This window comes from Bacillus rossius, chromosome 1 (assembly GCF_032445375.1).
Source record: "Bacillus rossius redtenbacheri isolate Brsri chromosome 1, Brsri_v3, whole genome shotgun sequence".
In the NCBI taxonomy this organism is placed as follows: Eukaryota; Metazoa; Arthropoda; class Insecta; order Phasmatodea; family Bacillidae; genus Bacillus; species Bacillus rossius.
Genome location: NC_086330.1, coordinates 37,176,952 through 37,195,361, shown reverse-complemented (window position 1 = coordinate 37,195,361; position 18,410 = coordinate 37,176,952). Strand labels below are relative to the sequence as shown.

The window sequence follows — 18,410 nt, the reverse complement described above, 5'->3', positions numbered from 1 at the left end:
CAAAGAAGTGTTGGCCTAAAGAAAAAAAAATACATTGTAGGTCAAAAAGTATAGCTAAGGAAACACACATATATTTATTACAATAGCCTAAAAGTCTCTTAGATAAAATCACTCAATCTAAATACATTGTTATTGATGTAACGAAAGTGTATGCAACACAAAGCACACTGCTTACCAATAATATAATACAAAATAATGAATATATACCTACTCTTGTGGGAATCTGAGAATTCAACTTAAAAATAAGCAAAACATGTGGCATTTTAAAACTGATATGTCCAAGTTCATCTCTTGTTCCTGATGGCCTGATTGTCTGGTACATTATGCTTGCTATTTCATCGTATTAAGTTTAAAAGATCCCGGACATAATAAACACTTATGATACTGTATGAATTATGGTCGTAAGTTAAATACGAAAGAAGAACTTTCCACAAGAAAAGACTTGTCACAATAATTTATTTGCTATTGTGATATTTGAGTTTTTGTTTGGTCAGGATGTTTTGGACACACTAAATTATAACGGTAAGCATGATGCACCACAGGATCAATATGTACACAATCATGCCATCAGGATCAAGGGATGAACCTGGGTACGTTATACAGAACAATTACCAAAAAATGAAACGGTTGTTCAAAGAAGGGGTTACAAGACAATAAGGCGCAGTATTTTTCTCACTTGAGTGGAACTGTAGTCCTGGTAGTTGGTTGGCGAGCTCTAAGGCGGACGGGCGGGCGGGTGTTGCCAGACGGTCTGGAAGTGACCACGGCGGACAACCTGCAGTACAACTTCCTCCCCGTCCTGTCCGGCCGCCTGGAGCTGGAGGTGCGCAGTCCGTCCAACGCCCACGTGGCCCTGGCGTCGTCCCCCAGCGAGGCAGAGCCCCTTTACGAGATCCTTCTGGGGGGCTGGGAGAACTCTGCCTCCGTTATCAGGCTCAACAAGCAGAAGCCGGACAAGGTAGACCGTCGGGGATCTCCAGCCATCCACGCGTCGTGTCCAATGTCCTGTTCGAACAAAACTGAACCTTGTTAGTTTTGTTCACATGGTCAACTCTCCAGAGCGCTCTTTCACGCTCCCTTCCGTTCGGGTCACCGGGAACAGCTTTAACCATGCAATTGCATCACAAGAACGCAGCTCTATTAGACAACCTCTTTCTGCGTGTGCTTTCTGAGATGGAACAGAAAAAGCCAGAGTAAGCAATAAAACTCACGTTCTGGAATGGTTTTTGAGTCGCGTGACGAAGTGAGTTGATTACACCAGGTCGAAAAATGAATGCTTCAACTGAAGGTGGGATGATGTTGATTACCTGCTTTGATAGCTCTTTGATTTTTCAAAATAATGCAAAAATATAATTGTTACTCAAAAATTTTGATTGACAGTTATATCACTAATTATATTTTTGGGGTGGGTAAATTAGGTTTTACACTTAAATCCAAAACAACACGGCTGAAGCATTTTGTTGTCAACATCGAGCAAAATAGTTCTTTATTCTCCTTCACTACTCCTGAAATATTTCACCTTCTCCTGGAGGCAGAAAAAGCTGACCAAGTGAACAAACCTATTATATGTAGCTCCGTGATGACTGGTCCATCATTTCCCTTGAAATTAATAACTTTTATATCCGCATTATAGGACCAGAAAATTTAATATGTCTAATGAAGTTTTCCTTCTGTATTCCCCCTCCCTCCTCTCAATTAAATATTTGGACCCCCTCCTTAAAAACAAGTCTTAGCTGTTGGCCAACTCGTAATGTTAGGCTTCAGTACTTTACAAACCAAAAGAAGTCAAGTATAATTTTTTTTTAAAAAATTAGTTTTAGCTTTAAAGATTTAATTTCAAAACATAAAAAAAAAATTTGATATCATATACTTAATTTGTAAATTTCACTTTTTCAAGGGTAATGGTTACACCTGTCAAATCTTCACAAATAGGGCATAACTCGGGTACTGGTTTGGTTGGAAAGGTGCGTGCGGAAACCCCTGGGTTGCTTACATCGGCCGAGCCCAAGCGCTTTATTATCGAGTGGCGAGGAGGCCTGCTGCAAGTGAAGAAGGACGGCGCCGTGCTGCTAGAGTGGAATAACCCTAAGCCGTTCGGAATCACGCACTTTGGTATTCGCACGGCGTGGGGTGCGAAGGGCCACTGGCGCATCGCGGCGGTTGACCCCCATGGAGCGACCCCCTCTGCCCCACCTGCCCCAGGTGGGATGACCACCCGCGCAGTCCCAGGTACTGTCTCGCTGCCGTTATCCGTGTTGCTCGCTTGTACTTGTGGTGGCACGTGAACTGGTCCTCTGGCTCCTCTGGCTGGCGATCGGGTCTGCATGTCTTCTGCCCTGCTGCTGCGGGTTTGGAAAAATAAATACCGGGGATCGCTTACTAAAACTTCCATGCTAGCTTTCTTCTACCAGTAACTGAAAGTATTTTCTTAGTGATTGTATGGCAAACTTGAGAAGCAAAGCAGTAAAGAAAGATTGTTGAAATGGCGAATCAGACAATCTTGCAGTGTATTGTAACATCTTGATATATTTCATTGTTTTATAAATGAGATATTTTTATCTTCCATGATCCCATCCTTCTTGTGACATAGCAAAAATTGTTCCAAAGTGTTACTGTAATACTGGTGTTGTAAAACCTATTTATCATTGAGAACCTACTTTTAGCATCTGTGTAAAGAACAAAAATGAAAACATTTTTAATCTGAGTTCTTTTGGTAACAAGAGCAGAGCCAAAACTGGTTTGATGCTGTGAGATTGTAAACAGTAGCCGAAGCGTACTGCAGATGAAGATCAACAGTCTGTTCTTACCTGTCTCCAAGCTGTTTAGATCCGTTGCTTAAAAGCTTTCTTTGGTGAGGCTGTAAGCAGTGATGTATCGGGAAAATCTTCAGGGCTCATTCTCAGTCAGCAAGTGTTGAAGGGTGGGTGCTGATGTGCGAACGTAACATCAAGCTTGACATACTCCCGTGAGTGCGAATTACTACTCTTTTCTTGGGCCGGTTGCCTCGCGAGGTCGAACAAGCAGGCATCGTCAGGTCCCAGGGATGAGGCAGGAGTGGACGGAGCTGCCTTTTTGCCACTACCCGTTCTCCTCATGTTTGAGAAGAGTGCGAGCAAGCTAGAAACTACCTTCGTGATTGGCAGTAGATGTTCAGAGTTACCATTTTGTATCTGCAAGGTATAGCAAGAGCAAGTTGGTGTAGTTACAAAATATTAAAACTCATGTCCAGGAAGACCACGGGTTAGAATCCTGGTTCGGCCTATCTGATTATGTTTCCTGTGATATCCTAAGATTCCTCTGGGATATTGTTAGGATAGGTGTGTATTGCTCTAGGACAGTAGTTATCGAACTTTTTGAAGTTGGGGCACATTTAAAATCCTTCAAATAATTGTAGGCGCATCATATACCAGTTTCTGAGAAACATGTTACAATAATTAATGCTTCAGAAATATATACTGATGATCAACTTAAAGCTTGTTTACAAACGAGCTGCTACAGCACCATACTGAACTAAATCGCTGTTCGAGCAAAACCTGTAGAGTTGTACAAATAACACATCATAATGATGTAACATAAACATCGGTATATCCGTAATGAAATGGTATGATAGAGTAACTATATATTTTTTATTTCTGGAATACCACAGGGCGCATACTGGAATCATCTAGGGCCCACCAATGCACCCTGGCCTACATTTTGAAAACTACTTATCTAGGAAACTGCCAATTCCTTCCTAGATTCCCTGTCATTCCACTCGTATCTATCCAACTATAGCGACTTCGCTGTCAACAAACACGAAACCCCAATGAAACAAAAACTCATCCATAACTGCTCATGTTCCACCGGGCTCAATCTGTTGTGAGTGAGATGCAGCTAGCCAAGGTGCAAACTTTGGGGTGTCTTGACTTGTGATTTTGAAGGTGGTTGAAACACCTCATGAATTAGCCTCATTGAGTACGTGCTTTGTGTGTGGTGGGTCAACACTCTTGCTCACTACAGTGAACAGAACAACATGAGCACTTGTAATATATCTGAAGACATAATCTCGCACTCTAAGATTACGTTCAGTGGCTATAAGCCGTAAAGAACTTAGAGAAGGCTTTCAGCGTGAAAGCCTCAGGGTGGAAAAGAAAGGCAAGTTAAGACAAGAGTAAAACTCCCTTCTGATAAAATAATTAATAACAGGGTCAGTTTTCAACTATTTTATAGTAGACGCAAAACGGCGAAGCTAAACTTACATTACAGTAACACATTACTTTAATAGGGGTGATTCCTCATTTTATCTTCTTTCCAATAAAAGGTACGATAATTTGTAAGAACCGGGGCACAAACTTCAAACCAATTTTTTTTTCATGCAAAAAGAACCTGAGAAAAATGCATCTAAAGGGAGAGGCAGTTTTGCGTGGGAAAAATTGACACCCATGTGATGTCATACAGTTAGTTTACTTGCAAGTCTAACTGCGGTAACTTGTTTGCTGTGTGTGTCAGTTCAGTTCCGTAATTTTGCATACAAGTGGTATGTTGAGTGATCCTTGTGCAAAATCGCAGCAGACTGGTTACCCGTATAAGTTATTTTTACCAATGCTTTTTTTTTCTCTCTTTAAAGTAGTATGCACTTACCCATTCTTTCCATTGCCACAGGGTTTGCCACTGTTCAAAGAACTGGCAACCATGCTGAAAGTTAAAAGTTTTTGTTAAGAGACTCTGGGCAGCAATTGATTTTAAGTGAGGAAATCCACTAGAGGAGATTCAAGGAAGAGGTGGGTTAGTTTTGTGTCTTCGGCGAAGGATACAGACGTCCCTGTTGCTAGCAGGGCCGTTCCAGGCTCCTCACGGAGCCCAGAATATGGGTGGCAACCCAGCCTGGAGCTCAGCCCCTCAGCCGTGGCAGGCGGGAGGCTTACCGTCAGCACCATCAGGTAAATTACTGCGTGTTGTACGGCCTTCCGTCGTGGCCAGAGGGAAGCATCAGTCAGTCGGCTCATATCTCCCGCTAAGCGTAGCCAGTGTGCCGAGTTCTGATAGAGCTGGAGGGTGGTGAGGCTTTCCCAAGTCTGAGATGTAGAAACTATTTCATCATGAAAATAGTAGGGTGTCGCCACGTCATGGAAGTGCCGAAAGTGTAAGGAAACTGGACTGGTCACAAAAGTCATTAAAGTTGGGAAATAAACAGCAGTGGCGTTGGAAGTCAAGAAAATTAATTTCCATTAGCTCTTTTCTAACTCACATTTTGTTTTTTGATGCCTCACTTTATATTGCAGTCACACGTTAAATAAAAAAATAGTCCATTTAAATCACATGGAAATCATCTCTGATAGGGTTTCAGCTTTCTAATTTAAAATTTCTGCAAGTTTTACGAATTGTATAAAATTTCATGTTTAAATTTGGTTATATGTGTGCACTAAAAATCACAGTTTGCTAATAAAAAAAATGGAAACAATGTTAAAAGATCCTGAAATTGGTGAATCAGGTATTTGTAGACATCCTGGACTGTGAAATGTATAAATACGTATCCAAACAAATAAAAATGACTTTGATGTATATATTTGCTTTACTGTTTCTGAAAAATTGAGGAAAATTGGGTTTCGATAACCAAGCCTGTGATTCCAAATATCTAATTTTAACCATCAAGGTTTCAGATTTATTTTAAAACATTTTAAATTCTGATATTAGTTGTAGGGTATTTATTTGACATTGTACATAATTCTCAAAAAAGGCTCAGAGATAAACTGAACTAAAAAAATTGAGGAACATGTCGAACCAAATACTGGAAGTGTTGATGTATATATTGTGTATATATATATTTACATTTAGTACTCAACAGCTTCCATTTTTTATGCTGTTTGTATTTAAGTACCTATAAGCACATGGTACTCAGTATTTAGCACTCTCCTTCAGCATAAAATATGACTATTTTAGATGTATTGCTTATTTCAGAGGAAATTTCTGACTGCTGTACTGCATGTAAACCAGTGGCTGAACCACAGACCATAGTGCATGTTATGCATCATTGTAATGTCTTTCAGTTGATACATACTGTATTGGGTATAATTAGTGGCTTAATGCCATTTATATTTCTTACATTAAAATTCCAGTAAGTTCTGTAAATTTTTAAATATGTACATAAATTAGCATGACTTGTGATGGTCAGGATGTTGTTTTGCTACATTATTGCATGCGCCTGCTTATCCATTTCAAAATATAGAACACTGGGGCTTTTGGTTTAATTTTTAAGGTTTACACTTCTGAAATACCTATATAATATTTCAACTGGATTCTCAATTTCAATTTTGTAGCAATGGTTTTATTATTTTTAAAGAACCTTAAACTATATTTAGTTGCATGCAAGTGGTACAGGGTTATTAGCATCTTAATGTGTAGTAGTATAAGAAAAGCTCATCAAAATGCTTATTATGCCGTTAAGAAATTATATAAAATTTTGTATCATACTGCATTTTATTTAATAAGCTGAAGTAATTCATTATCGTTAAGAAAAACATAGATGTTTAAGGATCAAATATTTAACACTGGTTCAGAAAATGAAATGTTAATTAACTATTTACTTTTTTCTAAAATCCTTGACTGACCTTGTCTATTTGCATGATAAGTTGTAATACTGTAGCAATTCAACTGTTCTTAACGTTAGATGTTGTATAAACGTAAAAATTCTAAGCTACTTATTAATGTCGATGTTGAGGAAAATGTAATGTTCATCATGCCGGTGAAATGCGGGAGCGAAAATCTACAGGATTCCCAGAGGGGCCTATGGAGTTACGTTCATCATTGCAAGTGCAAAGAGGCCCCCTCAGTTGTGGTGGTTCCGGTGGTGACCGCGAGGGCCTGTTGCAGCGGCCGGGCCGGGCTGGAACCTGGCCCAGAGCGTGGCCCCCTCCGGCGGGACCGCCACCTGGGTGGATGCCTCGGGCGGCTCCGTGCCCCCCCACGCCGTGCCCGGAGGCTTCGACAACGAGCAGCTGTACGTGGCGCGCGCCCAGCACGAGGGCGCCCTCATCCCGGGCAAGCTGATCCCGTCGCACGGCGTGTGCTACGTGCCGTGGGGCGGGCAGGAGCACGGCAAGCCCGAGTACCAGGTGCTGGTGGGCTGCGAGCCGGCCTGGGTGCCCGCGGCGGGCGGCCAGCTGCCCCAGGGGGCCCTGCCCGCGGGCGAGACCGAGGAGGGGGAGCCGCTGTTTGTGGGGCGGGCCAACCACGAGGGCACCATCACCGTCGGGAAGGTAACCAACCACTCGCCTTGCCCTCAACACGCAGGGTGCATGTGTAGGGACGAGACTTTGTGGTGATAAAACAACATTGAACTTAGAGTTTATACACCGTTAGCACAGAGGCTGTGTTTGAATGCTTGAACTACATATACTCACACGTACTGAAGGGCTGTCGAACCGGTAGTGAAGAAAACAATCAAAAAAATGATAAATTTACCTTTACTTTGAGTTAGAGAAACTGACATTTTGAAAAGGAATTTGTAGGTTATATTTGGCAGATATGCAAGTAATTTAAAGACAAAATTGTTTTCTCTTCATGTATGACGTATTAATAAGTAGAATAATAAAATTTATTTTTCAACATGATTATAAGGAAAGTTTTACTAAAACATTAACACTTTCAGTAAATTCCTGTTCATAAGTTTAACTTAAAAATTTGATTTACTAAACGAAAAAAATTTTAAAAGGTAAAACTGTATGTTTTAAAGGTTATGTGCTAAATTTTTTTAGCTTTTTATGCAGGAAATTTTATTATGTGGGATTTTCTTAAGAAACTGTATGTACTGATCGTAACTAGGAAAAAAAAGTAGAATCATAAACATATTTCTGCGAGTTTTTTGCGACAACAATAAGTGTTAACAAAATGTAAATAACTTGTTTAGTTGGCTAATATTGTTTGAAGAGACAAAAAAAACAATGCTGATTCATTAAGTATGCCCGAAGGCAAGTAAAATAAAACACGAGTCCAACAAATTTCTACTCAAATCACTTAAGTTTTATTCTTTATCATCAATAATTTAATAATTATTTTAGTATGTAGTTTTTGACACAATATTCAGATAAGAGTGGGTGGTAAAAATTCAATACCTTTCCAAACTTATTTTGCAGTTTTATTACAATTTTTTTGTAATAAACACGCATTTGTACATTTTTTTTTTTGTTTTTAGCAAATAGAGATTTTAAAAAAATGCAATGCATCACAGTCAAATAGACATTACTATTTGAGTTGGAAAAAAAACTGTAATGTAAAGAAAGATTTTAACTTGTATATGTTGAATGTTGCTTAATTTTCATAAAATTAACAGTAATTGTAAACATAAGACCAATAACAATGATATCTTCTATTTCAAAAATTAAATTTAACTAAAAACAAAACCACAATATCTTGTCTTTAGCAATAAGGTACTGAGAGCAAGTCATAAAATAGTACAATAGACATTAAAAGTGACAAAGGACTTTTCTGGGCCTTGAAATATATATACATGTTTGTGTGTGTGTGTGTGTATATATATACATACACACACACAGTGTTGTTAACTAACGAATTACAAGTAATCTGATTACTTGTAACGATTACTTTTCAAGTAATTTATACTTGTAACGAGTTACAATTAAAAAATGTAATTCGTACTTGTAATCGGAATACATAACATTAATTGTAATTGATACATTAAGGTAATCGATACTTTATATTTATTTGCAGTTACTTTTATTCTCGGAACATATAATGAATACAATTAAGAACAAGAAAAACATACATTTTTGTATTAGTAAAGTTTATAATTTTACGCTTGTAGTGCTACAATCGTATGCACAACATCTATGATCAAAAATGACAAAGTACAGAAGTGGCTTGTAGGGTTCTAGATATCTTTGCCTTCTTATCTTCACTTAGTTTGCTTGTTTTGTGTTCACTACTCGCAAATGGGAAGCCTACGATGTACATTCTTTATTGCACAGACCCGAACAAGCCCGAATATCTACCTTCAGCCAACGTCGGCATTAAAATGATTTGACAGTATTTTTAATGTAGCAATACCAACCTAACATAACCAACCATCCACAATTTTGTAAAGTAATAAACAAAAAAACTGACGAAGTTGGCCAAAGGTAGATATTCGGGCTTGTTCGGGTCTGTGCAATACAGAATGTACATCATAGGCTCTTCCTCGCAAACGCATCGCAATCATGGATGGTATAGGTAACCGAAGTGATACTGCAACAAATTCAAATGCTGAAGAAGTCGTTAATAATGTAGATAGAATTTTTCCTTTTAGTTACCTTGATAAATATTCTGTATTATCTGGGAAGCAGAGGAAAGAGAATATGTCTGTGAAGTGTAACTTATGTTTGGGAAATAAAATACTCAAATCAGCATGGAGCACTGCTTTAAATTTAAGGAAACACATCACGGTAAGCAAACTAGATAATGCATTTTATTAATATGTATTAACATTGTTTTTTTACAACATTTACTGACATCAGCTACTGTATTTCCACGATTGTAATTGTTTTGTAAGGTCAATTCCAAAATTTAAAGTGTGTTAATTTTATTACATGTAGCTACTTGTATGAAGTCTTTTGATGTTATTCAAGCAAGTTTGTCCTCAAATATTATTCATTTAACTAAAGATAATAAATTTAATCACTACATGAAATCATGTTTTTAACAAAACATATATGTATGTATATTAATGTAACAGTGTGCAAAAAAATGGAATCGTAAGTCAGTTTTAAAATGGTAGCGTAAAGTAATTGTAATTTTAATTTTACTGATTACTTCTATGTAAAGTAATTTTTACTTGTAATTAGTTACATTGTCACCACAGTAATTGTAATTGAGCCCAATTACTTTTCCGAATACTTTTAACAACACTGCATACACACACATACACACACACACACATACATACATAACATACATACATACACGCACATCCACACATGCACAAAAATCAAATCACTATTCTTGAAATTGATTTTCAGCCCTGTCTTATTGTTGAGGCAACTGAAGCAAATTTTGTATTTACTTCTTAGATAATTTTTTATAAAGCACTTATTTTAAACATTACAGCTAATAGTTTGATTTGTGCAACTAGTATTTTAATACAACTGCAAAGTTTTGATCAAGTGGAACATCTGTAATGACAAAACAAAATATATGTTTTTGGGGATTGCAGTTATCTTGAGGAAGTTTTGCGACTCAGCACAATTGTAAGCCTTTGATATATTTGCAGGTGCAGCCAAGTCACAGCGTGTGCTACATTCCGTATGGTGGCATGGAGATTGGCTACCCTGAGTACGAGGTGATGGTCGCCAAGTAAAGGATGTGATGGTTCCACACGCATTGCCGCTCGACTAGGAAGCTATTTACTTGCACCGACATCCAGCGTTAACTAGAAATGTGGACTCTGCTATTCATGCCAGCTGGAAACACTTGTATTTACTGTGGAAGTTGTCTTCCTGCAGTGCTTCCTTCTAACTGTTATGTCGGCCAGTTTGTAATGATGTTGTTATTTAAGGAATCTCATCTCCAAGATAAATGTTGGCAGCTTCATGCTTACTTGTTTGAGAGAGTGTTATCAATTGTTAATATTGTTTTATAATTTTTATTGTATTTTTGTAGATATACAGAAAAGGTATTTTAGATAAATGTGTTAAGATATAATCAGCTGCCGTAGTGGCCTTAAAGTTGTGGTGATATTAAATGTTGTTTTAAACAATAACAAAAGTGGCTTTGGTTAAACTTACACTGATATTAAGTTAAAAATGATACACATGTGTAAGCACAAAGATGTGAAATAAATATGATACTTGTCATATTGTTGGTTATCTCAAGGACTCCTACTAAATTTTCCCAATGTAAAGGATTCAGATTTTAATTTACAAAACTTCTGAAGTAAAATATACGTTCATAATTCACAACTTCATAATATATATCTGTTTACAATTTATTGTAATATCACCAGTCAGCTTCAATATTATCAATTACGAACCTGCAAATTTTTAAGTCGAGTCGAGTCGAATTTTACAATAATTAGTTCGAGTCGAGTTTGTAGATCATAAATTCAAGTCGAGTCGATTCGAGTCTGAATTTTTATTTGAATCTTTGACACTTAAGTCGAGCTTGAATATTTGCACTTTACTGCTAAGAGTCCTTAGATGGTTGTCTTGTTATATCATGGCCCACTTAATCAAATATATTTAAAATACAAGTATTAATACAAATAATTCATTTAGAATAAATTCTTAACTGATATAATACAATTCAATAATTGAGGTATTCTGTAGAGCATCATACTACTAGTTACATTACTAATCACAGTAAATTAACTCATTATAAAAATTGAAAAATATGTTAATAGTTATACAAAAACTGTTCCAAAGGTGCAGTTAACTATTAACATGGTAAATGAAATCAATTTCAAATAAGCAACAAATGAAACTGTAAAAAATGAAAATATTGTACAGTATTCATTTTGATTATTTTATACCACCTATAAAAGAGAATATTAAAGACTGTGGTATCAGCCTACAAAACATAATTAAAATATATTCCTAGCAGTACATATTTAAAAATATTTTTATGGAAAGCGTATAACTATAAGAAGTAATATTTTAAGGCCACATACCCTTAGAAGATGAATTTTTGACTGACATTGTAAGTGTTTGCTCAGTAAAAGTACACCTAAATTAACACTAACGTGGCGTGGAAAAAAATTTTAATCGCCGAAAGATAGAAGATTATGTACCATTTACGACAATGGAACACGACTTTGTGCACAAACAGTTTGATGGTTCCAATGATTATTTTGGACCGAAAGAGTTAGCTGCGGCCTGCAGCATTCACGAGTCAATAAAAAACAATGAATATAATTTAGGCTTGTAGGCGCGAAGGTTAGGTTAAGTTTCACACAATCATTAGAACATTTTTAAAAACTTTCACTTATGGGAAGTGTAAGGCCGTGCTACAATTGGCGCAACATTACAATAAATGTTCCCATGACAAATATAATACATTTAACTAAAGATGATTGCTACAACACTAACGTCGTTACGTTGCCGGCCAATCGCAAGCTGGCACTTCCAACCAATCCATGCTTTTGTATTTGTATTGAATAGTTACACTTTATAAAATACTTTATACTTCATAATTAATTTCAACTTGCCACTTAACTTGGATAGAAACAATTATACAAAATGCAATCTTGCCGAACGTAATAGTGTATACAAACACGGAAAAAAAATTCATGTTCGCCAACCTACACTTCCTAAAATTAGAGGAGCCAATAGACAAAGTTTTTTTTAATGCTATTTCGTGATTGGTGGCGTATCAGGCACAAACATGCGCTCTGTGACACAAATATAACGCTACCGTTAATTTATTATTGTAACGTTGCGTCGGTTGTAGCACGGATTTACTAAAAAAAGTAATATTTGTGCCGATATTATGATTATAAAATTTAATTCGTGTTTTGTTTATTAAAAATGTGTTTGTCTTCTTTGCTATGTGGTCACACCTGTTAAGTTGGCAATATGTTAAACTAAAATATAAATAATATGGCCGATTGTCATCATTTTTTGTAAGTACCTACGTGTTTCGGTCTTACGTACGTAATTTTTAGTGTCGGCCGAAGTCACGTAAGGAGATATTAAGAATTGTAATTCAATTTTATTATATTTTATTATCGAGTTTTACCAGAATTTCCTTTCGAGTTTCGCCCCATCGAGTAAAATAAACTCGAATGCCGAGCCGAGCCGAGCTGATGCTACTCGCTCAACTCGAATTTTCGAGTCTCGGCCCATCACTAACTATCATTAATTCAATATGAAGCATCTGGTTGCTGTGAACAGACTATTTGTAAGGAAAAATTTGTTGCTTGGTCTAACAGTTACAGGCTTAACAAAGTAAATACTTGGGAGCCTACCAATATAGTAATTGGCAACATGTTTTCAACAAGTCATAAGCCGTTACCTTTGTACATGTAAGTTTTATCTTACTGCTTCAGAAAACTGCGTTAACTCGCACATAATTCATTTGACACAGCTGGTTATAGGCATACTTGAAGACATACTTGTTCTAAATAAAAAACAAGAAGAAATGAAACACATTGTTAAAAAAATAAGAATTTTATTGATAATGAGTATTTACATATGCATCAATATATATACATTACCAGTACAAAATAGTACTAAATGAATTCCTTTCAACAGATAAGTTAAGGAGGCCTCGCCTTGGATCATGAATAGAGAGTGGAATTTCGTGTTCCTGCCTGTAACAAACCACACACACCAACAATTACGCTGAACCTAGCAAATACATACACTGACCATTATCAAAACCTCAACAGCTGAACCATGTGCCATATTGGTCTGAAAGCTCTTTTATATATATATATATATATATATATATATATGATATTTACAAAATCAAATCAAAGTGTTAGCTCATAATCAAACCTTAAAAAAAAAAAAATGAACATAGATAAACATTCCCGATGAGCATTCATAATTATATCTAAAATTTATTATGATATATAGTAAAACCCTCTTAAGAAAATCCCCTGCATAAGGGGGGCTACTCACAACATTTTTTTTGTTTTTCTTTATGACATTCATTCATTCATCCTACGCAGAGAATCTCGTGTACCAAATTTGAGATTTATTAAGCATATGATTTTTAGATAAATTTAGTTCCCAACATATTTTTGCATTACTATTATTTCATTAACACATGTTTAATATTCCTACACTTCGTCAGAAATTAGATATTGGTAGACGTTACTAGCACTGTGAGCCACCACCGAAAACATGAATAAACTTCTACTCACTTGTTATAAACCACGATGACTACCGCTTGGTCCGGGGTCTGGAAAGCGACCGCCCTCAGTCCCGCTTGTTCCCCAGGCTGAACGTCTATTCGGACAGAACCTCTCGGCACAAACTTGGAGAAGTGTCCCACAGCGTAGAACATGGGTTGTTTGTAGAACTCGTCCGCCGTAGCGTTCACGATGACTGCGGCATCAACAAAGTTACGGGCCCAGTTGGGGCCACCCTGTGGATCCAGTGCAAGGTTCCAGTCAACCCAGCCGGTCACCCAATGGCTGAAATCCTGCGGACACAGGAACCACCCATGATCACTGTCGATGCACCTATGTTTTATGGGCACAGCAGACTGCAGAACAGTGGTCGCCAACACAAGACTTTGGCAGTGCTCCAGAACACTGATAGAAAATCAATACTCGACTACTGAACTCTGGCTACAAAAATATTTTAACTAAGTAATTAAATATTAAAATTACAATAAACTATGATAGTTATGTAACCAAAGTGTTAATGTATCTTAGCAAATTTTGAAACAAATTGTATAATATATCAATAATTTACTTACAGGGTGTCTACAGAAGTGACAAAATCAATTTTAGTGACTTTTTAGTGACCTTTTCAGTGACTTTAACTGACCTAAATGGAAAAAAAAAAATTTCGGATTTTTTTTTACTTTGTACTTTTGACTAAACTAATTGACACTTCTACAAAAAAATTACACATTAGGAATAACAATTATGCCTAAAAACTACCAATGACCACCAAATTTATAATTACATGTACATATGTACTTAGTTTGGATAAATCATCTTGATAACATGATGTGTTTCTCTGTTCTGTGTTTAAGGATAGTTTACTGGAGACTGTTTAGCAGAAAGAAAGCCAGCCACTAACTGCGAGTGACGTTTCCCTTTTTTATGTACTTTTACCGAGTTGACCCCTGCATGAGAAACATCAAAATCTGTCCTACAAGTACTGCAATGATCTTTGAATTTGTCACTTTCTCACTTTCAACTCGCCTTAACCACATTTTCCACGTACTTGCAAACGGTTGGTCATACCAACTTTCTTGAAAGCTACACTTCCCTGGCATTTTAATTCAACCTTTAAGAGCCAACTGGCCTATTTACATTATAGCAAAACCTGTGGTTCAAGTCCAATTTAGTGAAAAACCAACTTCAAGTTCTATAACACAAATTAAGGTTCATTTCTCACAAACTTCTGTTTATCCATTGAGGTAGTTTTTTTTTTATTTCGAAATCACAAAACAGGTTAAGAACACATTTTTGTATGTAATTTGCGGCACTATCACATTTCTTAGATTTTCGCCAATGTATATGCAAATAAAGATCACGAACACGTAAACAAAAAAACATTTTGAGTTATTTTATGACACACACAAAGTCCCGTACTTTACTTCATAGATAAGTTCCCTGTGATATTATTTACGTAAGTTTTTACCAAGTGTGTGTGTACAAATAGACGCGGAGGCGGAAAGCATCGTTATCGTAACAAGTTGTACGTACCGTAGTAAACTGTAACATCTATGGTTTGAAAACCTCTGAATCCTCGTACAAATACGAGACTTTTCATACGCCAGGCAATGCTAGACTTGTACGGCATGTGCCCTAAAAAATGAAACAACGAAAACGAACATAGCACGACAATCAGCTTGGCATGGCATTGAAATTCACCACTGCGTTTCATGGTATCTTATTTCAGCACTTTGTTCTTCTACTGCAGGCCAAACCATACTAAAGAAAGAAAAATACGGCTGTGCCAATTACACAGTCACTTAGTGTCCAATAAATACACGTGAAAATACGTCAATAGAAATATTTTTCGTGAGCTTGTACCGAATTCCGTGACTTTTTAGTGACTTCGTGACCTCGCATCAAAATTCGTTACCTTTTCGTTACTTTCGGGACTTTCGTGACTTGTAGACACCCTGACTTAAGACTCTATATAATATAGGTATTTTAATCAAATGTTGTTGACCCAACCTCAATGATGTCATCCATGTATGCTTCTCCACGAGACCATGAACCCAAGGCAACTTTTTCAAACTGCCAGGGCTTGTCACCTGAAAATAAATTTAAAAAACTACAAACTAAATTTTTTTATTTAATACCTAAATGTGACCATGCATAATTACAAAATACTTCCTAAATAACTTCTAAATTTTTGAAAACCCTTCAGTATTGTTCTTAAACAAAAATTTAAAAGTGCTGGCAACACACATTCCTTTGCCAAATTTGGTTCAGAATAAAAAAAATGTGAACGAGTCTTCCAGTACTCGCCAGTGACGTGTAAACATCTAACCTCGGCAACGAGCAAATTCATGTGTTCTGATGTTGTTCATGTTGCAATAAACTCAGACACAAAATTTAAAGTAGAATTCTTTAAAATAATGCAGTGCTTTTTAAGTACCAAAATTTCTAGAAGTGAATCACACTTCTGCGTCTTCCCCTAGAATTCGCTGCTTGCCACCATCATGCACAGATAGCAGGTCACAACAAAAGGAAATTTTGAACTATTCGAAATGGCTCTGATAAAAGCAAAAAAGACTTGAAAAAATCCTGAACACCGGCTTTGGACCCGATTTTCAACAAATGATTTCATTAAAATACTGTCAATCTTGTTCAAATTCATTTAACAGATAATACTACACAATTTCCGCATACTTTATAAGTTATACCTCTACGGCATTGCTAAAATATTCACCTGAAAGATTTTATAACAGGTTTTATAACAACAAATATATGTTTGTATATGTTTTTTCTATGACAGAAATCAGTCTGTTAATAATTCCTACAAACAAACCTTAGCCTTGTAACGTCCCTCCCTCGTGTCTTGTAAAAGTTATTTATATTCCTTATCAAAATTAGGAAACACTTTGAAATGGAAATCTGAATCACAAGAAATTGCTGGAAACGAACTGGTCAAAAAGAATAACAGAGGTGCGAGAGAGAGAGAGTGTACAAGAAATTTCATACAGCCCCTGAATGGCTTACAAGGAGCTGGAGGATCGTTTGGTTTATGAGCTTAAATAAAAAGTCAAGATTAGGGTTGCTAGGATTCTTTTTTATTTATTAAATTAAATCATTCAAATTCTTTTCTTTTAGTTTGCTGGTTGAATTGTAATAAACAACATTATTTCTTAAACAACAACAAAAGTTAAGTTGGCCCGGGCCCTACACAGAATTATACCAGTTATGCAACACAGTTAAATCCTTCCTTAAAAACAATATAAAATACATTTATAAAGACAAAAACAAACTAAATTTAAATTGTCTCCCAGCTGGCACTTGTTGGTTTTATTTGGGGCATGTTGCCGGTGGAAGGTGGGAAATTCACTCCCCAGTTGCCCGGGACGAAGTTAAGACCAGAATGGTGGTATCCCAGTTGATGACCGGCTAATGGGGCTGAACAACGGAGGCTTGGCCTGCACTCCTGGAGCCGTCACGTGGGTGGAATCTTGGCGGTACTCTTGAACCCGCCTACAGACCAAACCAATCAAAGAAATTAGCCCTGATCTGTAGGCGATTAAGGAAGGGGCGGAATTCGCCCTCGTGAAGGGGTGGAATCAAAAAGGGGCAGTGGTGAACACTTACCGAAGCGGGGAAAACTCAGCTGTCTCGGTACCGGGTTGGTGCCCATCGCGTGAAGACGCGGTCGTTCGCGGAAGCCATGTTCTTGGAGCTTAATAAAATACAAAAGAATTTACAAATTTTCCTAACTGCTCTGGGCAGACTATCGAAGATAAAAGTAAGACTAAAGTTATAAGACCAGGGTGCCTTTAATGTAGGTAACTACATTCCGCAGGCAGATGACGGAATTCGGCGAAATGCGTCTGAGGTGCGGATCAGTGGAGAAACCCGCCCGTCTGCTCTGTTGAAAAGCTGCCCAGAGAATCCTCCTCGATCAAGAGGACTTCCAAATTAAAAGCGGGGGCTCTGCCCTTTGGGTCCAGGTGGAGGGGGACTCTTCGATCTCTCGAACCCTCAAGCGCATGGTCGACTTCTGCGAGTTGCCTCGCAAAAAGGGAGGGGTGGACAGAGCAGCGCTCTGGCGGCGGTCTGGGGGAAGGACACCTGGTTAGTTGGTGTAGCTCCATTAGATGGGGCGAGCTGTCACTTCTGGCACGCCCAGAAGTTTTTTTGAAAGGCCTCCCAAGATGGCGGACCTGTGGGGGGAAAGCCTTGAGCGGGAACAGTGACCGAAAGGTGTTTATGACCGCCCGGGGTCACTTCAGGGTTCTAGGCGCCGGGAGAGGGGAAATTTCCGCTTGGGCGATGGAAATTCGCAGCGGACGAACGCCGCTATGTGTCTGCTCCGGCTTGAAGACTGCTGATGGCCATACTTCCATGAAGTCCGTTGGGAGCGACGCCAGTGCTTGCCACAGCTTTTCTAGTCACGAAATCGTGTAGGGGTTTGAGACGCCAGGCCTGACTGGAGCCGGGAATTATAGGAGATGGCTGCTTAACGCAGCTTCGGCGAGCTTGGGAGCTGAAGGTTTGAAGAGGGGGTGGGCGGGAGGGGGGGGGGGGAGGAGAAAGAATACGCTACAAAAAGAATTGA

At 37.8% G+C, this 18,410-nt stretch overlaps 2 protein-coding genes across 5 annotated transcripts in view; one reads left to right on the top strand and one right to left on the bottom strand.

The window, feature by feature from the left end:
* Window positions 1-10,823, top strand: part of LOC134534858 (uncharacterized) — a 49,640-nt gene extending 38,817 nt beyond the window's left edge. Inside the window, exons 4-8 of one of the 2 annotated variants that reach the window (XM_063373501.1) lie at window positions 747-958; window positions 1,965-2,229; window positions 4,815-4,919; window positions 6,850-7,235; window positions 10,241-10,823. In XM_063373501.1, the coding sequence (XP_063229571.1) occupies window positions 747-958; window positions 1,965-2,229; window positions 4,815-4,919; window positions 6,850-7,235; window positions 10,241-10,327 (1,055 nt within the window). In that variant the 3' untranslated portion in view covers window positions 10,328-10,823. The remainder of the gene's footprint in view (window positions 1-746; window positions 959-1,964; window positions 2,230-4,814; window positions 4,920-6,849; window positions 7,236-10,240) is intronic. The other variant, XM_063373509.1, reaches the window with a different exon arrangement.
* A 2,294-nt stretch (window positions 10,824-13,117) lies between these two features.
* Window positions 13,118-18,410, bottom strand: part of LOC134534842 (lysosomal acid glucosylceramidase-like) — a 29,027-nt gene continuing 23,734 nt past the window's right edge. For all 3 annotated transcript variants that reach the window (XM_063373471.1, XM_063373480.1, XM_063373488.1), the window contains exons 9-11: window positions 15,833-15,912; window positions 13,835-14,115; window positions 13,118-13,276 (exon numbers count right to left, since the gene is read on the bottom strand). In XM_063373471.1, coding sequence (XP_063229541.1) covers window positions 13,177-13,276; window positions 13,835-14,115; window positions 15,833-15,912 — 461 coding nt within the window. In that variant the 3' untranslated portion in view covers window positions 13,118-13,176. The remainder of the gene's footprint in view (window positions 13,277-13,834; window positions 14,116-15,832; window positions 15,913-18,410) is intronic.